The following is a 23,461-nucleotide window of genomic DNA, read 5'->3' on the forward strand; positions in this document are numbered from 1 at the left end:
AAAGCCTGAAGAGTCTGGAACTTTTCAATTTAGAAAAGAGACAACAGGGGGGGGACATGATAGAGGTTTATAAAATTAAGCATGGGGAGGAGAATGTTGACAATGTCTTCTCCCTCCCCTCAAATATTATAATGCAAGGATATGCAATAAAGCTAACAGGCAGTTGATTTAAGATGGACACAGTGTCAGAAGTGCCCATTTTTTGCCATTTATTATGTAGTTAGTGGGGATTGTAGAAATTTAAATTGCTTTTATTGCCTGGTCAATTGGGTGCCCTCTTTCGCCTTCTTCACACCATCCTCCATCTATCTTCCAAATGTTTCTAGGAGGACAGGCAACGATAGGAACCTGTTGATTTTACACTGCTCCATTTGTTTTGGATTTGATGTTCTCCTGCCAGATTCGAGTGGGAGAGGGTGTGGAGTGCAGGGATATAAGCCGAAGCTTTATTGTTTCAAGCCAGTTCTGGCAACATAGTAATTTGGTCTACTTGCATTACTTTCAATAAATTGATTTTTTTTTTTTTTGCATCTAGTCAACATTATTGGGGCAATCTGTAGGAACCTCACAGGTTGCAAAAATATGCATCCTGTCTTTCACAGCAGCCTCCTCTGATGTGCCCCGCCTCCTGATCGGTAGCATCTGACCCCTAATGCACCTGGACCTGTCTGTGTTGACGAGCACACCCACTATGAGGTCAACGAAATCTTGGACTCCCAGGGCATTTCCACACATTGTTAAAAATAGTGTTATGCCAGCTGAGTGGCATATAACTCTAAATAAAATCACACCTCCCGGCCCATCCTCACCTTTTTGGCAGTCTCACTCTTCTCAGCCGCCATTTCATGCTTCTCCCCCTCCACAAGTGCTGCTGGTAATGGCGGAAGAAAGCAACGTGATTTATAAGCAACTCTCTTCTGCCTGTCAATCATGCCAGGCAGCCAATCCCCTTTCCCTGGGCTTTAAAGGGTCTGCAATGCCTGCTGATTGCTCCAGGCAGTTCACTTTAAAAAACTGTCCCCGGGAGAAGGTGGGACATTGGAGGCGGAGATAGCGTTTCTTTGCCTCCATACATTTTTTTTGCTTGTGGCGTGCTGGTTGCTCTCTGGTAGGTAGTGCTACATATGTTGGTGAATCCACTTCTTGGGATTCACCAACAAGCATTTTAAAATTGCAGATTTAGCCAGCTTGGACTCTGGATGTTGGCAACATCATGTGGAGGGGCCAGAATATAACAACTACTTACGGTAAACGTTACACTATATTTAAAGGGTGCATCGAGTCAAGGATTTGTTATTGGGACAATCTACAGGAACTTCACACAAAGAAGCCTTTTCCAACCTGCAGCCACCTTCTGGGTTTTTGTTGGTGTTGCGGTGGTTCCGATTATTGCGCTATTGGTGCCAAATGCACTGACACCTCCAAATTTTGCGGGGCTTCCCACAATTTGTTGTGATCCACACAATCAAAACTTTCTTGTAGTCAATAAAGCAGAAGTAGACATCCTTCTGATATCCCTGTGACTTTTCCAAAATCCATCGCAGGTTTGCCATGTGATCACAAGTGTCATGTCCCCATTGGAAGCCAGCTTGAACATCTGAGAATTCTCTTTCAATGGTTGTTGCTATGTGTTTTTGTATAATTTTAAGCAGGATCTTTCTAGCATAAGAAATTAGGGCTAAAGGTAAAGGTATCCCCTGTGCAAGCACCGAGTCATGTCTGACCCTTGGGGTGACGCCCTCTAGCGTTTTCATGGCAGACTCAATATGGGGTGGTTTGCCAGTGCCTTCCCCAGTCGTTACCGTTTACCCCCCAGCAAGCTGGGTACTCATTTTACCGACCTCGGAAGGATGGAAGGCTGAGTCCACCTTGAGCCGGCTGCTGGGATTGAACTCTCAACCTCATGGGCAGAGCTTCAGACTGCATTTCTGCCGCCTACCACTCTGCGCCACAAGAGGCTCTTTTTTTTAGGGCTATTAGGGCTATTGTATGGTAATTGGAACAGTTTTTCGAATCACTCTTTTTGGGTAGTGTGATGAACACAGATTGTTTCCACTCCTCTGGCCAGTTATTAGTTTCCCAGATTGTCTGGCACACAGCTGTAATAGTTTTGATTGGTACACATCTCAGCAGCTCCACAGGTTTGATATCAGTGCCTCGGGCCTTGTTGTTTAGCAAGTGACTCAAGGGCCATTCAACTTCATCTTCAAGAACAGCTGGTTCGAGTTCTAGGTCATTTTGAAGACAGTGAACTTTCTTTCCGCATGTGTACAATTCTTCTGTGTATTCCTGTCACCTGTTCTTGATGCTTTGTTGGTCAGTCCGTTCCTTCTCTTGTTTCTCTTTGATAATGGTTTTGCGAGCCATAAATGGCATTTGGAACCTATTGACTTGTGCAAAAGCATTTCTTGTGTTTCCTTTTTTGCAGTCTTCTTCTAACTGCTTGCATTTCTGATTCTGGTAAGCTTCATTGCCTATTCTTGCTGCCCAAAAAAGATTTATTTTGGACAGAATAGATTTATTGAATAACAGAACAGGAAAGAGCAGAGAGAGGAAAGAGCAGAGAGAGGAAAGAGCAGAGAGAGAAGCCTGTCTGTCTACTCTAGATCAGAGGTAGTCAACCTGTGGTCCTCCAGATGTCCATGGACTACAATTCCCATGAGCCCCTGCCAGCTGGCAGGGGCTCATGGGAATTGTAGTCCATGGACATCTGGAGGACCACAGGTTGACTACCCCTGCTCTAGATGGAGAGATCAAGAGAAATAATTAACTGTTCTCAACAACAACAAAAAAACAGGGGGAAAAGCTGAATGAGCCAATCAGAGGCCAGAAGGAGAAATATTTGAAATAGGGGACAGTCCCTATCTTTGCTATTATAGTTAGCTGCCCCTTTATTGCTCCTCTCAGAATTTTACAGTCATTTGTTAAAATATATCTATGCACAATAGATCGTGAATATTCCAACAGGGGGAGCTTTTTAATAAAACACTTTCAATAAATAACCTCTAAGCAGTACTATCAAAAGGCCTTGTTCTATGTGACTTCTCAGATAATGAGGGAAAACAGTGCAAATTCTCTAAAACAGCAATTTGCTATAGAGTTATTCTAGTAAGTCCACTGACTCCTCTCTACGGAGCAACTGCACTGACTGTTTAAATAGAATATTAATTCCTGGTACATATCTGGGCTTCTGACCAATTGATGCCTGACAAATTATTATTAAACTCTTTAATGTCCTGTTAGCAACATTTTGGGGACTAGCAGAAACTTTTTAAAGGAGCAAGAGCTACTGACATTGTTAAGCTCCTGGGAAGCGCTATGAAAAATTCTCTCTAATCATTGGTAGTAAGACCTAGTGGTGCATGCTTACCTGGAGGATTATAATTGTACTTGAGAGAAGTAATCCCCCCCCAACAAGATTCTTTTTTTGCTGCCTCCTCCTATTGAAGAATAAAGAACTCAGCAGCTTCAGAAATTATTTTGGTGTCTTTCTTTGACAGTATGCCTTTTCAAAGAGAGAGAAGGCCATCTTCAAAAGGCCAAGAGCCATCTCCCCAACTCCAGAGATAGATGAATTAATAAGAAAGAAGAGCGGTAACGTTTCACACACACACACAAACACAGAGATAGGTAAATAGGAAATTGTTGCTAGACCTCCCTCCTGATCCTTGGCAACTTGAAATAGAGCTGCCATTTCTAAATAAGTAATGAAGCTTTTCATGTGCCGTTCTCTCCTGGTGAGAAGTCAACAAAATGGCCATTCCCAAAATGACGGCAAATGTCTTCACCTTTAATGTTTATTTCCCCTTCCCCAAATCCATGGACATCTGAAGGGCCGCCATTTGGCCACCCTGTTCTATCACACTGCAGCCTGCTGATGTCCTTCCCTTTCTTAAGCCCCGCCCCTGGCTCCACCCCCTAGATTCTCCAGGTATTTCTTCACTCTGAGTTGGCAACACTATAATATTGTGCATGTAACATTTCATTTCAGTGTTTCTGCTTATCTGTGTGTGTATGGTGAACAGTCCAGGGACTGGATCCTACCAGCTCTTCCATTACAACCATCTCGTTCTATTGCTACTTGAATAAACAAAAAAATGTGTGAGAATTGGATTGTCACGTAAAATGTAAGTGAAAACACCAACATTAAAACTCAGGTCCATTCCGCACAGCGCTAATGTAGCTGAAGTCTAACTGTTGTGTAACGCTATTTTTTTAACATTATGCACAACGTCGTACTTAATCCACAACACTCCTGAACACTGGCGCAAAAAGTGCTTCGATGTAGTGCTTTTCGGGGATTCACAAAAAGTGGATTCCCCCTAAAAAAAACCCACTTCACTACTGAGAACAATTTGCAACACATCTGAAAAAGACATGTGCATTCTCAATATAGCGGTCCGGAGCTCCCCGAGCTTCCGGAGACGCGATCACCATTCCCCACCCCCTTAAACCAGCGAAAGCAACAAATAAGCGAGGCTTCTTCGGCTGAAGTCCCTCCACAGAAGTGCTTAACAGTAAAACAAAGCTCCCTTCTGCAATTGTCTTTAAACTTTTCGAGCACAATACAACCCCCTGTTTGACACTCCCTGTTATTTTTGGCCAGAAATTGCACTCATCCGGGGGAGGGGGCAGGAATTAAGTGCCAGCTCCTACACCAGCGAAAAAACTCTTTCTGAAACATCGAATGAACAAATATTCATTGCTATTGGTGTTTTGGGGTTTTTAAAAAACAGTTTTTAACGGGAAAGGGGCTTTCAAATTAAAGATCTTAGTGAGAAAAATGTTGGTTTTTAAAGTTTTGGAATTGTCCCCCAAATAACAGAGATATCACAATGCAAAGGTGGAGTGTTACCCATGCTGCCTGTGGCCGTACCATATGGGATGTGGCACCCTCGTGAAGTGTACACCTCTTGGCTGGCCTCCTGGATTATTATGGCTCAATTCTCCGAGTCCTTTACATTTCACCTGTCAATGATTACTTCAGTAACAGATTTCTGTTGCATTTTTTGTTATATATCAAAGATTTCCCCTATGTCTGCCAATAAAATTTTTTGACACTAAAAAAAATGTCTTAGAGCTAACAGCAGGACATCACTTCTGGGGAAACCCTAGGAATATGGCTAGAAACTCTATGGAACTGAGTTTCCCTTGGAATTGCCAGAAACTCTATGGTCACACAGAGGGGGGATGGGTGGGTGGTTGGGTGGTTGGGAGGTATTTTGCCATGTTGTCTGTTTTATTGTGATCTGTTTTCTGTTTTAATGGGATTTTTATTGTACATCTGTAACCCGCCACGAGCCAGTCTCGGGAGTAGCAGGGAATAAATTTAATAATAATGATAATGATAATGATGATGATGATGGTGATGATGGTGGTGATGATGATGATGATGGTGATGGTGATGGTGATGATGATGATGATGGTGATGGTGATGATGGTGGTGATGGTGATGATGATAATAATAATAATAATAATAATATACAACTTGCCCTTCAACAGCTACATTGTTTCCCAGTTGAATTCTGTATCAGGCTCAAGGTTTTGATGTTGTCCTTTAAGGCCCTACATGGTCTGGGCTCTGCATATCTGAAGGACCGTCTCTTTCATAGGGGTCTTCCACCTCTCTCCAGATTTCCCTCCTTTTTTTTGTTCTTGCCTTGACATTTGTTTCCAACCAATGGTTGGGGCAGGATAGGGAAGGGTGGGTGGGGCGAGAGAGGTTTTGATTTGGGAGTTTTAATTGTGGGGTGTTTTAAATTTTGACTGTTTCTTTTGTAAACGGCCCTGAGTCCACTTGTGGAGAAGGCAGTCTATAAATCTAATAATGAGGGTTATGATGTTGATAGTGCCCCCATGTCTTTGCTCCCTGGACTCCCACTAGAGAAGGGGTAGTCAAACTGCGGCCCTCCATATGTCCATGGACTCCAATTCCCAGGAGCCCCTGCCAGCAAATGCTGGCAGAGGCTTCTGGGAATTGGAGTCCATGGACATATGGTGGGCCGCAGTTTGACTACCCCTGCACTAGATCATAGAACCTGAAGGACTGGGGCTCCGTGTCTGAGTATCAGCTTGGCTTGCAGAGGGTCTTGGGTTCTATCCCCAGGATCGCCAGTTGGAGATGGCGATTGGGTGAAAAGTGATCTGAAAGAGCTTGATCACAGACCCTAGAGACCTGCTGCCATTCCAAATATGCAATAATGATTTTGATGGACCAAGGGCCTAATTCAGTATTGGGCCGCTTTGTAAATTCCTATGTCGCGGAATATAATTAGGAGGAAAATCCTGTGAGATTGAACAAAAGCAATAGTGGGATCCAGCAACATATCTTGGAATAAGTCTTGGCTTCTGTGTCCTGTTGTTGGCCCTCCAAAACAACTGGCTGGCTACTGCGTAAACCAGGATGCTGGCCAAGACAGACTACTGGCCTGATCCTGCAGAGTACCTGTTTATGTTCTTGAACTCCTTGGCAGAACAAAGCAATATGAAAATGTTTCAAAACCCCATATAAAGTGGTTATGATCCAAGGCTCATATGATCCTGACCCGTTACTATATTCTGCCTTCTTATACTTCCTCCCACATAGCTGATTACACTGATCATCGGCAGGAAAAGCAGCTTTCTCCGAGCAAATTCTTGCGGACAGTTTTGTGTGGCAATTAACACACAGGGAAGGCTGGAACATGCTGAGAAGCAAAACCCAACAGGAAGCTAATGAAGTCAAAAGATGTCACGGAGCCATCTTCGGAACAAGAAAGCCAAGGAAGTAGAAAATTGTGCACTCAGGATGTGCCCTGGGAGCTGTTGCGATAAATGGAAGACAGAGCAAAAAAATAAAAAATTAGAAGCCAGACTTCAGATAGTTTGACCCAGTTGCTGTTGAAGAAGCTAATCAGGTCAACCTAGGCCTTGTCCGATGAGACAGTACCTGTCTTTGTTCTCTTATAACTACTAATAATCCACCAGATAGCAAAGGATGAGGGGGGACAAGGTCACCACTCCTGGTTCGTTTCTGCCACTTTGCTGTTCCAGTGTGAGAACGCTCTCAAAAAACATTTCCTTCCATCTTGTCCAAACTTTTATTTTCTAAGGGAACGTCCTCCTTCCACAACAAGAGCCATCATAGTAAGGGGTCAAAGTGTCAGGCCTGGGAGACCAAAATTTGAATCCTCACTCTGCCATGGAAGCTCGCTGGGTGGTCACTCTCAGCCTCACCTACCTCAGACCGGTTGTTGTGAGGAAAAATGGAGAATGATGCTAGAAGCTACTTCCAGGCCCCTTTGAGGAGAATGGTGAGGGATAAATAGGTGAATAAATAAAAGGACACCCCAGACAGTAAGTAAACAGCTAATTGGGCACCTAGGTCTTTAAAATAAAGCTGTGAGGGGCCATCATGGTAGTAAGGAGTGCTTTCCTGAGCTGATTTCTACCGTTGTAACAGGCATGCGAAACAGCATATGGAGGAACTGTGGTAAATGCCAAATGGAGTGTCACAGTAGCTCAGTGCAGACAGCAGAAGACATATGTCCAGATGGTTCTTGTTTTAGGGATCAGCACTGAGGTCTTTCCTCTTTTCAAATCCTATCTTCCATAGGCTTAACCACAAAATCCTAGCATTTTCAGACCTGGAGTTGGCAACCCTATTTTTGACCAGCTGAGAAGACTCTCTACCTGGAGGTAGGGATGATACCTGTTTGGAGTGGACTCTAGGCCAATTTTTTCTCCCTACTGAGTTGATATTTTCATTGGAAGGAGTTGAAAAACAAAACATAAGAGAACATTAGAAATGTGGCACTCCTCGGTTTCAGATGGTATAACGACATATAAGAATGTACTCTTCCTCTTCATTAAGGTCGGTGTTCGCTGCTCAGATAGGCAGCAGGTCTCCAAGGGAGGAGGAGGAGGAGGAGGAAGAAGAAGAAGAGTTGGTTCTTATATGCCACTTTTCTCTACACAAAGGAGTCTCAAAGTGGCTTGCGCTCACCTTCCCTTTCCTCTCCCACAACAGACACCTTGTGAGGGAGGTGAGGCTGAGAGAGCCCTGATATTCCTGCTTGGTCAGAACAGCTTGATTAGTGCTGTGACGTCACCCAGCTGGCTGCATGTGTGAGAGCGGCTCACCAGATTAGAAGTCCGCCTTCCTAACCACTACACCAAGCTGGCTCTCACATCACCTGCTCCTTAACTGGAGATGTCAGGGACTGAACCGTGGCCCTTCTGAATCCCAAGCAAAGACTCTTCCACTGAGCCACAACCCGTTTCCTTAACAAAAGCATACACAGCTGCCTTATCTTCAGATCCTTGGTCTATCAAGGTCAGGATTGCCCGCTGACACTGGCAGCAGCTCTCCAGGATTTTAGGTGGAGGTTTTGCCTGTCATCTTCTTCCTGTTCCTTCACCTGAAGATGCCAGGAACTCAATCTTCTGCATGCAACAAAGATGCTCTGCCACTGAGCCATGGCTCCTCCAATACCCTCTTCATTCTGTTTGAATTTCGAAGGAGACCAGAGGTTTGAGAACATTTGCAACCTTCATCCCAAGGTTGGATTTATCTCACTCTTCAGGTTTTACCAGATCAAATCCCCCCATGCCCCCAATTCAATGTGCACAAATTATTCTTGCAGCAATTTTGGGCGACAACCCAACTCCGGCTCATTCTTTCTTCTTCAGCCAGTTTCTGTTCCATATTATCCTTCAGTTATATATATATATATATATATATATATATATATATATATATATATATATATATATTTTAAAGTTCCATTTTATTTTCTCCCTCCTCCCCAGCTTTGCCTTTGAATAATTACCTTCATCTTCTTCTTCATCTTCAAATCTTAAATCCCAGCTGCTTATATTTTCAGGGGGAAAAGACAGGCCATTATAATTACTTGTCTTTTCCACCCACTGAAGCCAAAGGTAAGAATTCACTGACCTCCTTTCAATGCCACAGATTGCTTTCTAAGACACTGTATTAAGCCTCCATGGAGGATAAAGACAGGCAGAGTACAAATGCCAGTTCTATATTTTAAAAGTGCCTGCTGCTTGTCCCTACAGGGGCCTAGATCAAGAGTTAACTGATCCTCTCCTCCAATGCTGCAGATCTTTCTGCAAGACCCAAAATGCACACCAGGAATTCCAACCATGGAACTGCAATGTCACATATTGGAAGAGCCGTCTGGGCAAATGTGAAATTAAAGAGGTCAGATCAATCGATCTGTTTCTCCATCTGAGAAAGAACATGAAAAAGGAGACACTTTGGATAATGCGCAGATTCTTGGTAGAAGCAGCACATTTCAGGGGGACAAGGGCGGGGGGAGATCTGAGACTATTGGATTAAGCCACCTCTGTGACATGCATGAGGAATAACGTTGCCTCCCGGCTAATTCAATCGTGGGCTCATTTGCCTTGCCATTTAATTTGATCAAGACTCCTGAAAAGTAGCCATTTGCATTTGCTGTATCTAATGGATCTCACAACACAGTTTCATCTGCTTGGGGTTTAATTCACTTTTCAGCTTCATTTCAGTACAAAGCCAGGCATCTGCTTCAGGCGCTTTCTTCATGGAACTCATTTGCACAAATTGGGCAAGGCTAAGGAAAATATTGTTGCAGGGAAATCTTAAGTAACGTGGGTGATGGAAAGTGTTGTCAGGTCTTAGTCAACTTGGGGAGATGGGGTAGATGGGGCCCAGGTGAGGGTACTTCATTGAATGATGCCTGAAGCCACAGGTGCAGCTGTTTCAATCCCTGCCAGTGGTTGCACTTAAGGATGACTGGGGACAGCGTTTCCTAGTGGGTGCAATTGCACATTGATCTCACCATCACCTTGGACTTTGGTTCCTGCCCTGACACCCACTCCAGTGAAGCCCTGCCTATTTGCTTACCAGTCCCTGACTCCCGTTTTGGCTCCTGGACTTTAGTATTAGGACTTCTGACTTGGCTCACACACTGACTACTCCTTGGCCTCATCCCTTGAACTCGGGCTTGCCCAGCTGGTAAGAAGACTCAGATTGGACTTTGACTTAGCAACTGGAAAGTGGTTTGGTTCTTGGCTTAACAGATGGGGGTATAGTAACTTGGACTCTCCCCAGAGTGCACCTGAGTAGGGCAGCCTAAGAAACTCTGTAACTGATGTCTGGTCCAGGGTGGGGACCTACCCAACCTGTCTTGTACCTTGGCAGGGTCCATTTCCAACCCCTGACTGGAAAGTCTGTACCCTAGGAAGTTTAAGTGGTCTTTGTGAAATTCACTCTTGGACAGTTTGGCATACAGGTGTTTTTTCTTCAGTTGTTGCAAACCCACCTGCAGCAGCCTGACATGTTCATCCAAGGTTTCTGAATATATTTTATACAGTACGCAGTGTAACACCCAATTGATCAAGTCCATAAACATTCCGGGGGCACTGCTGCGGCCAAAAGGCATAATCAGGTATTCAAATTGTCCAAGAGGGTGTTAAAGGTGGTCAACCACTCATTCCTCTCCAATACACACATGCATTAATACACTTCCTTCAGGTCCAGTTTTGTAAAGATCTGCCATTTCCCCATGTGCCCAAGCAAGTCTCTGATCAGGGGGAGGGAGTAAGTTGGTCCCCTAGATGCAGTGGTGAGCGCAGCAATTATGACTAGGAAAAGTCAAACTCATAGTTAATTAGATTAGATTATAATGCTGTTTCTACTGTATCCTGTCTAGAATGGAGTTCGTTATAATAAAAGACTTGTATTTGTTTGCAAAATTTAAGAGGCACCATTTGTTATTTTATTTCTTACCAGCACACACAAGCAGATAGACTTCTGCTGTGTTATGTGCCTTGAGTACTCTGCTAGTCCAAATAATTCCATGACTCTTCTTCTTAGTACAGCAAGAACTGTGAGCTATGCTAGTATTTTAAAAATATACAATTATCCAGTGTTTATATTGAGTTAATGTTGGCTTTCAATTTATGGAGCAGCACACAGTCAAGGCAATGAAGAGGGGATAACATCTTCAGTAACTATATTAATCTTCTTATACCTCCCTACCCACTGGAAAAAATTACATTGCTCATGTGGCTTTCAATTACAGCAGTACTGACAGTGTGTGATATTGTTAAAAAGCTGGAAGTTGTTGTTTTGAAATCTGCCTAATTCTCGATGCTTCTTGCTGGTCTGAAGTACTGTGATCTCTTGATTGCATTATATGGCTGTTAATTTTTTGAGCTATTTCTTTAGAAACACGAAAGAGTTCCCCCACCCCATCGCTGCAAGATAATGAGGTTTATGAGTTTATGAGTCCCAATAAAAGGGCTGGTTGGATTTTTAACAATGTTTCTGTTTTCCATTCTTCTTGTACTTACTAACTGAACTTACCCTCTGGAAGCAGCAGGCAGGGGAGGAGAGAATAACACGTTTGTTTGATCCCCTTGCTTGGTGAAAGCTAGTACTTCAAGGAGTAGGTAAGAACGCTTCACATTGAGGGCAAAGCTAGATGAGGAAACCAGAAATGTAAAATTTTGCGTAGGGTTGCAAATTCTATGTTGGGAAATACCTGAAGATTTAAGGGTGGAGCCTGGGAGGGTGGGATTTAAGGAAGGGAGTCCAAAGCACCCTCCAAGGCAGCCATTATTTCCGGGAGATGTAAAATAAATGTTGCAAATAAACAAACAAGCAAATAAATTATTTATGCAGCCTGGAGATCAGTTGTAATTCTGGAGCCTGGAAATGCTACTTTTGGTCTTTGTCAAACACTAAAAGGAGCTGTGCTGGGGAAGGGGCATACATGGTATTCGTACTTTCGCTGATATCTGAATGTGGAATGCTGATGAGTGCAGCTGGAACATCTGATGACATGTAAAGCAGATGCAACACTCCCGGTCTCTCCCCTTGCAGCAGAACAAAGCCAATACAATCTTGAGTTTACAGGAATAGGCTGCATCCAACCAGACTGTGCACACATATACATGTTCAAATCAAGCTGCTTACATTGAATCAGACCATTGGCCTGTCAAGGGCAGTACTGGCAGCAGCTCTCCAGACTGGCAGCAGCTCTCCAGGTCTTTCACATCACCTACTGGCTAATCATTTAAATGGAGATGCCAAGAATTGAACCAGGGACCTTTTGTGGGCCACTCAGATACTCTACTGCCTCTCATAGAAACATAGAATGGGAAGGTACCTCCTGGGTCATCTAGTCCAACCCCCTGCACTATGCAGGATGCTCACAACCCTATTGCTCATCCACTGTAACCAGCCACCCCTTTGAATCTTAACAGAATCAGCCTCTCCGTCAGATGGCTATCCAGCCTCTGTTTAAAAATTTCCAAAGAACGAGAACCTACAACCTCCCGAGGAAGCCTGTTCCACTGAGAAACCACTCTGACTGTCAGGAACTTCTTCCAGATGTTCAGACGGAATTTCTTTTGAATTAATTTCATCCCATTGGTTCTGGTCCATCCCTCCGGGGCCTCTGTGGGTCAAAAGTCAGAAATTAACATGGTTCGTAGAAATATTCTAGTTTACCTGCCATTTTAGAATTCTGCTTACAGGGACATTTTTCTATGACAGAACATTCCAAGGCATAATCCCTCTCCCTTTGTGTCTGAAATGATGCAGTCCACCTTGCCACCTGTCTACTGCATGCATAGACCTAGGCCCATTCCACACACATAGGATAATGCACTTTCAGTGTGCTTTTGCAGCTGGATTTTCCTGTGCAGAACAGGAAAATCTACTTCTAAAGTGCATTGAAAGTGCATTATCTATTGTGTGCAGAAGTCTGACCTCTGTAGAGTGAATATGGATATCAAGGGAAATTTTAAGGGGAGATGTTTGGCCACTCCCAGTCTCCTGACTGGCCACTCCTTCCCCACACATACTCTGAGTTCTGGACTCACATGAACTGGTGAGACACATGCCTGGCAAGCCCTCGATCGGCCCAGGTCAATGAGAGGCCAAGGCAAGGCCTTCTGGAGTTCAACCATACCGCAACACTGTCGGCATGCCAGAGGAGCCATGTGGCATCCTGGCCAGAGCACAGCTGTGACAGGGGTAGAGCACGGCCAATGAGCAACAGCTCACCCCAGTCTCAGGCAGCCTGACGAAGAAGAGTTGGTTCTTATATGCCACTTTTTTCTTTCCAAAGGAGGCTTACAGTCGCCTTCCCTTTCTTCTCCCCACAACAGACACCCTGTGAGGGAGGTGAGGCTGAGAGAGCCCTGATATCACTGCTTGGTCAGAACAGTTTTATCAGTGCTGTGGGAGCCCAAGGTCACCCAGCTGGCTGCATGTGGGGGAACGCGGAATCAAACCCAGCTCGCCAGATTAGAAGTCCGCGCTCCTAACCACTACACCAAACTGGCCTGAGTGCAAGGGTGGGCCTAGGAGCAACTGTATGGTTGGGCTGGAAAGAAGACTGGGCCAGAGCCCAAGGTCACCCAGCTGGCTGCACATGGGGGTGGAGCGGGGAATCAAACCTGGCTCACCAGTTTAAAAGCCACCACTCTTAACCACTACACCATGCTCGTTATGACCAGGTAATTGTTCAGTCTCCAGGGCTGAAAGGGTTCCTCTCCTTGATTCCCAGAGTTGGCAACCCTCGTTCCTATTCTGCACAGCATCCTCCTTGGGTTTGGGATGATCCTTGCTGCTAGCTCTGTGCTTTCTGTTTTTGCATATGAGATGCTGGAGAGGGCTCACTTGGAAAGTGGAAGTGCTGAATTCTCTCTCTCTCTCTCTCTCTCTCTCTCTCTCTCTCCCCACTCTCCGCTTTCTTTTCCGGTGCCAGCTTTGCAGCTGCAGCCAATTTGGGAGCTTGTGATGAGCTCTCTTTTTTTGGTGCCGAATAAAGATATTTATCTTTTGCTTTCCAAACTATTTCAACACTGCTACATTTTTAAAAACAACCAAAAAAGTGTTAATTTTTTTTAAAATCTCCTCGTAAAATTAAACTGCATGGGAACCGGTGTGTGTGTGTATTATGTTGGTCACTGACGAATTTCGGCAACCTGCTTAACTGGCTTGAATCAGAAGGGCGCAAAACAGCCCTTGGCATGGCAGCCACAAAACCAAAGCCCCATTCCTCACAAGCTTATTTTAATTTGATTGGACTATTAAAATGTGCACAGTAGGGATGCCAGCTTCTAGGTGGGGCCTGAGGATCTCCTGGAGTTACAGCCAGCTTCAGAACATAGAGATCAGTCCCCCTGGAGAAAATGGATGCTTCGGAGGGTGGGCTCTATGGGCATTGCACTCCACTGAAGTCCCTTTCCTCCTCAGGCCCCAAATCTCCAGGAGATACCGAACTTGGATCTGGCAACCCTATACCCCCCTCCCCCACTGGTGGCCAAGGGAGCCTGCCAACCTTAATACATAGCTTGCCTTTCAACTGGGAAAGCTCTCTGCAGTAGAGGTCTTAACAACCATATCTGAATAAGATAAAAGCAAAACACAAAGAGAAAGTGACCCAAGTGATCAACTGCTGTAACCCTCTCCCAAGGTATCCAACAGAAGTCAAGGGGTGTCAGAATTCCTTCTGGATCACATTCACAATTGTGAGGCCACAACTGTACAGGCCACCTTGCATTGCATCTCAGACAATGGGGATGTTGACCAGATGGCATGGGTAGGAGCAAAAAGAAAGAGGTAGTCTTTAAGATATTGTTTTGGAATAGTATAGTTCAATGTGGTCCTGTCTGAGCAGCTCAGGAGGGTCAGTACATGGACGGGAGGCCTCCAAGAACAACTTTGCAGAGGAAGGCCATGGTAAACCACCTCTGCTTAATCATTCGCCTTCAAAAAAAAAGACAGGAAGTTGGGTACAACTTGATTGCACTTTATGCCCACATGACTGAGAGTGACAGAACCATGAAAACTAGAGGAGGGAGAGGATGCAAACAGAGACTGGGGGGGGGGGCTGTGAACAGGGAAGAGAGCAGCAAGGGAGAAGGGTACAAGTGGCTGTGGGTAAGAGGGGAGGGGAAGAGAGCAGAGGCAGCAGGGAAGGAGGGGAGAGGTAAGGATATTTGGGGGGGGGGGGGCAGAGCCAATCGGGTGAGTGTGGGCAAAAAGGTAGCAGTAAGAAAAGTGAGAATCAGCAAACTATAGGGTGGTCAACTCCAGGCTGGAAAGTTCCTGGAGATATAAGGCTGTAGTTTGGGAAGGGGAAAGGAGCACAGTGGGAATGGGATGCCATGAAATTCTCTCTCTGAAATGGATAATTTCCTTCAGAATCTGGGACTCAGTCATAATTCTGGGAGAATTCCAGACCCCGCCTGGAGGTTGGTTGCCCTAGTGAGTAGGGAAAGCAGTGGGGAAGAATGTGAATGACTGGCCGCAAGAAGATTTCAAGTTAATTAGGCCAGGCATTTGTGGCGATTACTACATTCAGAGACACCAACATGGCTTTTTTATCATGTGTTCTTTTCCTCCTCCCTCCAGGGCAGGAAGCATGATTGAAAACTATCTAGGGTGGGAAGCCTTGAGGAGAATTTGTGAGAACTTCCGAATTCAATCAGTTGTGCAAACTTGAGTTTTGTTTCTCCCCCACAAACGGGGAATTTGGACTGAGGTTAAACAATGGACATCACAGCAAACTAAAGCTTACTGAAAGTTTTTTGAGCCGATGACAAGAGGAGGAGTCAAGGAAAGTCATGAGAACATGTGCCTGAGCACAGATAACAGGCTGCATAAGTGCCTTTAAAGGAGTGGGGGAGCTCATGGGAATATCTGAAAGGGTCCAATGATTCCTCCCCAGTTTCTCTAGTTTTGCCAGAAGCGATGGGATGTCTTACATGAATTGGGAGTGTCGTCCCACTTAACCCACCTTATCAGTTCATTGTACACTAACCAGGAGGCTACGGTACGAACAATATATGGAGACACTGATTGGTTCAAGGTCAGCCAAAGAGTGAGACAAGGGTGTGTCTTATCACCCTTTCTTTTTAACCTTTATACGGAGGTAATTATGCGGAAGCTTGATCTGGAAGAAACTACGACCGGAGTCAAAATTGGAGGTCGTAACGTCAATAATCTCCGCTTTGCGGATGATACAACACTCCTTGCTGAATCGGAGTGTGATCTGAACACCCAGATAAAGAAGAAGAAGAAGAGTTGGTAACTATATGCCGCTTTTCTCTACCCGAAGGAGGCTCAAAGCGGCTTACAGTCGCCTTCCCTTTCCTCTCCCCACAACAGACACCCTGTGGGGTGGGTGAGGCTGAGAGAGCCCTGATATCACTGCCCGGTCAGAACAGTTTTATCAGTGCCGTGGCGAGCCCAAGGTCACCCAGCTGGCTGCATGTGGGGGAGCACAGAATCGAACCCGGAATGCCAGATTAGAAGTCCACACTCCTAACCACTACACCAAACTGGCTCTAAAAAGAGACTAAAAGAAGAAAGTGAAAAGATGGGACTATACCCAAATATCAAAAAGACCAAGATCATGACAACTACTGGCAGTAGCACCAAAGTCACGATTGATGATGAGAACATTGAATATATTGACGATTTCATCTTTCTTGGCTCTATGATCAATCAAAGTGGTGGATGCAGCCATGAAATCAGACGGTGAATAACACTGGCCCGGAACGCAATCTTAGGCATGAACCAAATATGGAAGAGTGAGGATATCGGCCTTAATACAAAGTGCCGGCTAGTCAACGCTATTGTCTTCCCCATAACAACCTATGGATGCGAAAGCCGGACCCTGAAGAAGGAAGACAGGAGGAGAATAGATGCTTTTGAATTATGGTGTTGGAGACGAATGTGGCAAATACCATGGACAGCCCAAGTTACCAACAAGATGGTTTTGGAGAGGAGCAAACCAACTATGTCATTGGAAGGGAAGATGTTACGGCTGAAGCTCACTCACTTTGGGCACATCATGAGATCAAACTCACTAGAAAAATCATTAATGCTCGGCATGGTCAGCGGCAAAAGGAAACGTGGTCGCCAAAGGATCTGCTGGCTCGACACGATCTAAGCCGATACAGGGATGACCATGAACCAACTAAAGAAGCAGTCAGAGACAGGGGTGCATGGCGAAGGCTTTCCTATAGAATTGCTCCTAGGTTAGACATGAAAATCTGACCCTTAATCCTCCAATCCTCCAGGCTCCTAACCGGATTAATACAACTAGTATGACTAACCAGATGATCTGTACCTGGATAACATTATTCCTGGGACTGACCTCTTTGTTTAGCTGTTACCTGGGAAGGGGCAAAGTTTTCATGAACATAAAAACTTATATCTTGAATAAAAACATTGTTGGTCTTAAAAGGTCACTGGACTCAAACTTGGTTTGGCTCTTTCAGACCACAGATTCATCTGAATCTATTTTCTTATTTAAGTTTGCCATCTAGTGGTCATACCCAGCCATTACACCTTTATTTTCGCCTGCCCGTGGAGACTTGGGGATCCGACTGGATTCCTGAACGCTCTGTGGGACTCTATGCTTCCCAGCGGCTCGCTGGCAGCACTGGTGGAGGACTGGCAGTCCCGCTTGGCAAGAACCAATAAAAGAAGGAACAAAGTGCACCAACTAACTCTCTCCCTGAAATCTGCCAGTTCAATTTCAACAACTGGAATCTCCTGTTCATTTAAAAAGAAAAACCTTTCTTTCTTGTTAGTTACCTCTGCTTCTTGCAGGGTTTTGGTTAATTTTTAGTCTTTTAAAAGCATGTTATTAAAACATCTTTTATTGCTGAAGGAAAAGCATCCATCCACCAAATAAAGTAGAGAAGAGGAAACTTACGTCTGCCGTTTAAAGTCTGCTCAAGAAAGAAAGAAAGAAAGAAAGAAAGAAAGAAAGAAAGAAAGAAAGAAAGAAAGAAAGAAAGAAAGAAAGAAAGAAAGAAAGAAAGAAAGAAAGAAAGAAAGAAAGAAAGAAAGAAAGAAAGATGTTGATTATGATCTAATACCAGAGTTTCAGCCGATACCGGCTTATAAATATGGCCTATGGCAGAAAAATAATCCAGGAATCACACTTAATGAAACATTATGGAACCTCCTCGGAACTCTTGTTTCTCCAGAGAGATACATCAGCTGTAAACTAAGTCCAGCTGGCAAAATCTCTTTCGGCTGCTTTCTGCTAATGCAGAAGGCATCCACATGCCACTGTAGGAGAGGGGGCAGGCAAAATTGCCAAGAAAATCTCTTTATTGGAGATACAGTGATGCTTCCATCTCAGCATCTTTGCTAACTCCCAGAAACAGTTGCTCTGTCTTAACCTCCAACCCCCTCACTCACCCTCCCTCCACTTGCCCATTTGGAAACAAAACTCTCCAGATGCCACCCCCATAGCCGGGCCACCTTAGTGCCACAGAAGGCATCATTGGTACCTCTTGCCCACAGAGGGAGATAACATATTCCCAATATGGGGGGGAGAAGGTGTCCTTCGGGGCCCACCTCCAATTAGTCGAAGGACCACATGTGGTCCGCAGCCCACAGGTTGGGGATCGCTACTCTAGATGTTAATGGACTACAATTCCCATGAGCCCCTGCCAGCGAATGCTGGCAGGGGCTCATGGGAAGTATAGTCCATGGACATCTGGAGGGCTGCAGTTTGACTACCCTCGCTATAGAGCAACAGGGGAAGTGGGCTCCAATGACAATAATGTCAGTGGCCATCTAACCTTCTGGGAAAGGTTGCGTATCCCATGGGGAGCTCTCGCGTAACCTCAGGATTTCCTGGAACCCTGGCTAGGAATCTCTATAAACTAATATTAATAATAAGCTTCATTACTATTACGTATTACATTAATATATTGTTGTTAGGTGTGAATTCGTGTCTGACCCACCGCGACCCCATGGACAATGATCCTGCAGGCCAGGGGTAGTCAAACTGCGGCCCTCCAGATGTCCATGGACTACAATTCCCAGAAGCCCCTGCCAGTGAATGCTGGCAGGGGCTTCTGGGAATTGTAGTTCATGGACATCTGGAGGGCCGCAGTTTGACTACCCCTGCTCCAGGCCTTCCTGGAGAAGGAAATGGCAAACCACTCCAATATCTTTGCCATTAAAACTCTATGGACAGTTCCAAAAGGCAAAACATGAACATATATGTACATCAATATAGCAGCCTTTGGCTTGGAGGCTACCAAGGGGCTGCTAGGGGGTGATTAACAATGGGAAACCCACCACCTGTGTTTGGCTCTTGCCTTGAAAACCACAGGAGCTCCCCCACAGGCAATGGATGCAACTTGTCTGCACCTCATGATTATGTTTACAACTTGTCCGCACCTCATGATTATCATTACATGCCAACACTGTAATTTAGTATATATGTTGTGAACCACCCTGAGTCCGCGAACAAGGGTCGTATAAAAATTGAATTAAAAATATCTATATGTGATATATAACCTCCAAATCGCACAAGCTTCTATTAATCTGTATTGCCTTCTATCAGATGCACAGATCGATATATGCTATTTATTATTTATTATAATTAATAATAGATGTTGTTGTTAGTTGCGAAGTCGTGTCCGACCCATCGCGACCCCATGGACAATGATCCTCCAGCCCTTCCTGTCCTCTACCATTCCCCGGAGTCCGTAAATAGATAGCGTCTATCAATCCATGCATCTGACAGAAGGCAATACAGGTTAACAGAGGCTCGTGCAATTTGGAGGTTATGTATCACAAATAGATAATTTTTTATTTTTAATTATTCATTTTCTATTTATTATTTACTATTATTATTATAAATAATTATTATCTATTATTATATAAATAATAATAAATCTATTTAGATTATCCAATACATTTCGATCATTTAGATTACCCAACACACTATTTAGATTTTCTAACGCTTTCCTTTGTAATAAACCGAGAGTCAACATTTCGGACATTGAAGCGCTCACACGCGCAAACGCAGCGCGGCCACTCCGAAATAGCACGCATGCGCGCGCGCTCTCCCTCCTTCCCGCCTTCGTTCCTGACTGGGACTCCTCCCTCTCCCCGCCCCGGGGAAAGAAGCCCCGCCCGCCAACCAATCAGAAACGGCCGGGAGAAAGTCAGCCCAGTCGCCGGCTGCCCGGCCAGCCCTCGCGCAGGCGCACTCCTCTTCGCCGCAGCTCCTCCTCCTCCTCCCCCTTCTGGGCCATGCGTTGTCCCGCGCGCGCCGGCTTCGCTCTGCCTTTCCTGCCGCCTCCTCCCTCGGAAGACCCTTCTCGGAGGCCTTTGGCTCGTGTTTGGCGGTTGGGGTTGGTGCGCGCGCGCGCCGAAGGGGTAGGCTGAGAGCGCGCACGACCAGCGGAGCGGGCGGGGGGGAGAAGCGCCTGTCAGGAGATGGGGATGCCAACCTCCAGGCGGGACCTTGGGTACCCCCCCCCGCCCGAATTGCAACTCATCTCCAGACTGCGGGAATCAGCACCCCTGCAGGAAATGGATGCTTTTGGAGGGTGGGCTCTGTGGCATTGGATCCCACTGAGGTCCTCGCCCTCCCCCCATAGACCTCCAGGTGTTTCCCATCCTGGATCCGGCAGCCCTACCCCCCCATCCGCCACCAGTGGTCAGGGAGGATCTGGCAACCCTGCTTAGGGAATGGTTTGCTGGAGCAGATGGCGGGGGTGGGGGGGGGAGAAGGCACGAGGCGGGTTGGAGGACACGGTGTCCGCTTCTTTCCTTCCTTTGCCCGCCCCAGCACCACCAAGGGTCCTGCTTCTGTGGCACTAAGGTGGTGCAAGCTGTCATGTAAATCAGGGGTAGTCAACCTGTGGTCCTCCAGATGTCCATGGACTACAATTCCCATGAGCCCCTGCCAGCGTTTGCTGCCAGGGGCTCATGGGAATTGCAGTCCATGGACAACTGGAGGACCACAGGTTGACTACCCCTGATGTAAATAATAGCTGCAAGCTGAACTGGCCTTTTCCTCCTGTGCTCTGTTCGCTTTGCAGAATAAATGCTTATTACTTTACATTCCCCCCTCGAAAATCGGGAGCTCTGTTATATGTGGACACATAATTGCAATATGTGTGTGTATAAACAATCTATACTGCCGATGCATGGATACTGAAAAGGGTCGTGTTTGTGTAGAAACTCCATATCCAGGAGCAGTCTTCCTCTAAATACCAGTGCTACTGAGGCAGTATCAGGGGTCATCCTTGGCCTCTATGCCCTGTTGATGCCACCACTGTATGGCCGCTATGTGAGGCAGGATGCTGTGCTGAATGGATCGCTGGTCTAATTCAGAAAAGTTGTTCTTATGTATACAAAGTGGCCAGCATCTTTTGCAGGACACTCTTATCCATGAGATCTGTTGCCACGAATCTGCTCCTCGGCTGCAAAGCCCAGGGGGTGTCAGTTGTATCCCAATAATTTTTATTTATTAATTTTATATATATATAAATATATATAGAGGCTCAGGGCGGTTTACCGGAAACAGGAAAGATACAGATAACATATGGTAACAACATGTGATAACAGCAATAACATCATAACAACAATAACCTTAACATGATAAGAATAACATTAGAGAATGATGGAGCTGTAATAGAGCCTCAGGTCAATTAGCCAGGGGCCTTGTGGCATAATGCATTTATTAAGGCTGAACCATCTGAGTCAGCTAGCTTCCTCCCTTGGATGCAGGTCCACCTGACCAAGTGGGGTTTGACTCACAAAAACTTAATGCTGTCTTAAAGGTGTATTGGTAAAAGTTTTACAAGACTCCTTGGTTGCTTCTGCTATAACAGACCGACTGTGACCCTAAACATTATTTACTTAGAGGTTAAGTCCCATTGAACTCAAGGGATCCTACTCTCTTAGTGTGTTTAGGATTGCAGCCAAAATTGGCCACCTGTCATCAATTCAGTAAAATCCTATTCCTTTAGAGTGGTCCTCTTGGCCAGGCATGACATCATACTCAAACCAAATTGCCAGTTCATTCTAGGAAATCTAGTAAATTGCTCAGTTCCCAGAAGAAGAATGCTTTCTTATCCCAAGCTTACTGTACTCGTAAAAGTGCTATGCCCTGAAGTAATATCATTTCCCAGAAATCGTGTTTATTTGAAAGATTTTCATTCCACCTGTCAACCTAGAGATTTCCAAGTAGTGGATGAGCATTCCAGCTAAATCTTCAGTTCTTTTTGGTAGCGTTTTTATGAAATTATCCTTTTCTAAATCTTAGTGTCTTGATCCTTCGCTCTCCCTGCCCCCAGCTGTCTAATTCCTGGGAAACCTGTGCTGCTTCTCTGTCTGTAGATCCTGCTCTTTTTCAGATATAACCCATATAGCTTCACTCCTGCCTTTGGTTAGCTACTCTTGATTGTCACTGCTATAGTGTCCAGCAGCATTACAGAATAGGGTGAGCCAAAAGTCAAGTCCTTGTCTCAGAGGAGTTTACAGTCCAAGTGGGGGTGAAATATAGGACAAGAGGAAGAATCTGTGAATTCAGTTGCAAGGATTTATGCTTGGTTTCAGAAAGGGTTAACATAGTAATGATTACATAAACTTGCCATGAGGACTCTGATGAGAACTTGATGAAGAACCAAGGGGAAAAAGCAATTCCTTCTCTTGGAGTTTTCCTTGGACAGAATGGGCACCAAATTTGGCAGAACTGCAACTAGAAGGGTTTCTCATGTTCCACTGATTTGAGATGACAGCATTAATGAGTCTGTTTTGTAATTTTTTAGAACGTATTCCAAACAGTTGCTTTGTTCTGATTGGGGAGGGAAAACATGGTTATGTTTCTCCCAACAGAGATGCTTTAAGTTTTTGACATTCCTGTTTTCTTTTCCAGACAATATAACAAATGAAATACATCTTGGTAACGGGCGGTGTTATCTCTGGGATTGGGAAAGGGATCATTGCCAGCAGCATTGGGACTATTCTGAAATCATGTGGATTGCACGTCACGTCCATTAAAATTGACCCGTACATTAACATTGATGCAGGGACCTTCTCTCCTTATGAACATGGTAAGGTGGAGATAAAAATCCTTGCTGTGTAATGTTTGCACACGACTTGATCCATATCTGAGAATGTAACATTTCACGTTTGGGAATGAAATCTTTCTCTTTTTTAATGTTCTTTTCATTTTTATTAATGACAAGAAAGAGAATACAGAAAGAGAAATACAGAAAATCAGGGAGTCTCCCCAACAGGACCAGAAATTGCAGTTCACCGATCTTTGCTCTACTTACTAAGATAGTCTGAGTAATAATGCCATTCTTGAAATTCTTGCGTCGGTCTTCGATTGACCTGACTAGTCAGTTTAGCCAAGATTGCAAGATCTGCAGGTTTGTCTAACCAGGTCGATATCGGAGGTGAAGTCAATGATTTCCATTCCTTTGCCAAAGTTATTCTAGCCACGGTCATAGCATAGAAAAGGAAAGTCTCTGCTTGACGTGCCAACTGTTCCAGATAGAAACTCAACAACATATATTCAGGTTTTAAAGGAAACTTAAAGCTAAGCATTGACTGTAGTACCAGTTTTGCCCAAAATTTAGCTGTTTTAGTACAGCTCCACTGCATATGGAAAAAAAGAAC

General features: G+C 44.9%; 1 protein-coding gene across 2 annotated transcripts in view; it reads left to right on the forward strand.

The window, feature by feature from the left end:
• The first annotated feature begins 20,024 nt into the window (after positions 1 to 20,024).
• The window catches only part of CTPS1 (CTP synthase 1), a 30,075-nt gene continuing 26,638 nt past the window's right edge, over positions 20,025 to 23,461 (forward strand). For both annotated transcript variants that reach the window (XM_077337127.1, XM_077337128.1), the window contains exons 1-2: positions 20,025 to 20,203; positions 22,713 to 22,890. In XM_077337127.1, the coding sequence (XP_077193242.1) occupies positions 22,725 to 22,890 (166 nt within the window). In that variant the 5' untranslated portion in view covers positions 20,025 to 20,203; positions 22,713 to 22,724. The remainder of the gene's footprint in view (positions 20,204 to 22,712; positions 22,891 to 23,461) is intronic.

Source organism: Paroedura picta, chromosome 5 (assembly GCF_049243985.1).
Source record: "Paroedura picta isolate Pp20150507F chromosome 5, Ppicta_v3.0, whole genome shotgun sequence".
NCBI classification, from domain to species: domain Eukaryota; kingdom Metazoa; phylum Chordata; class Lepidosauria; order Squamata; family Gekkonidae; genus Paroedura; species Paroedura picta.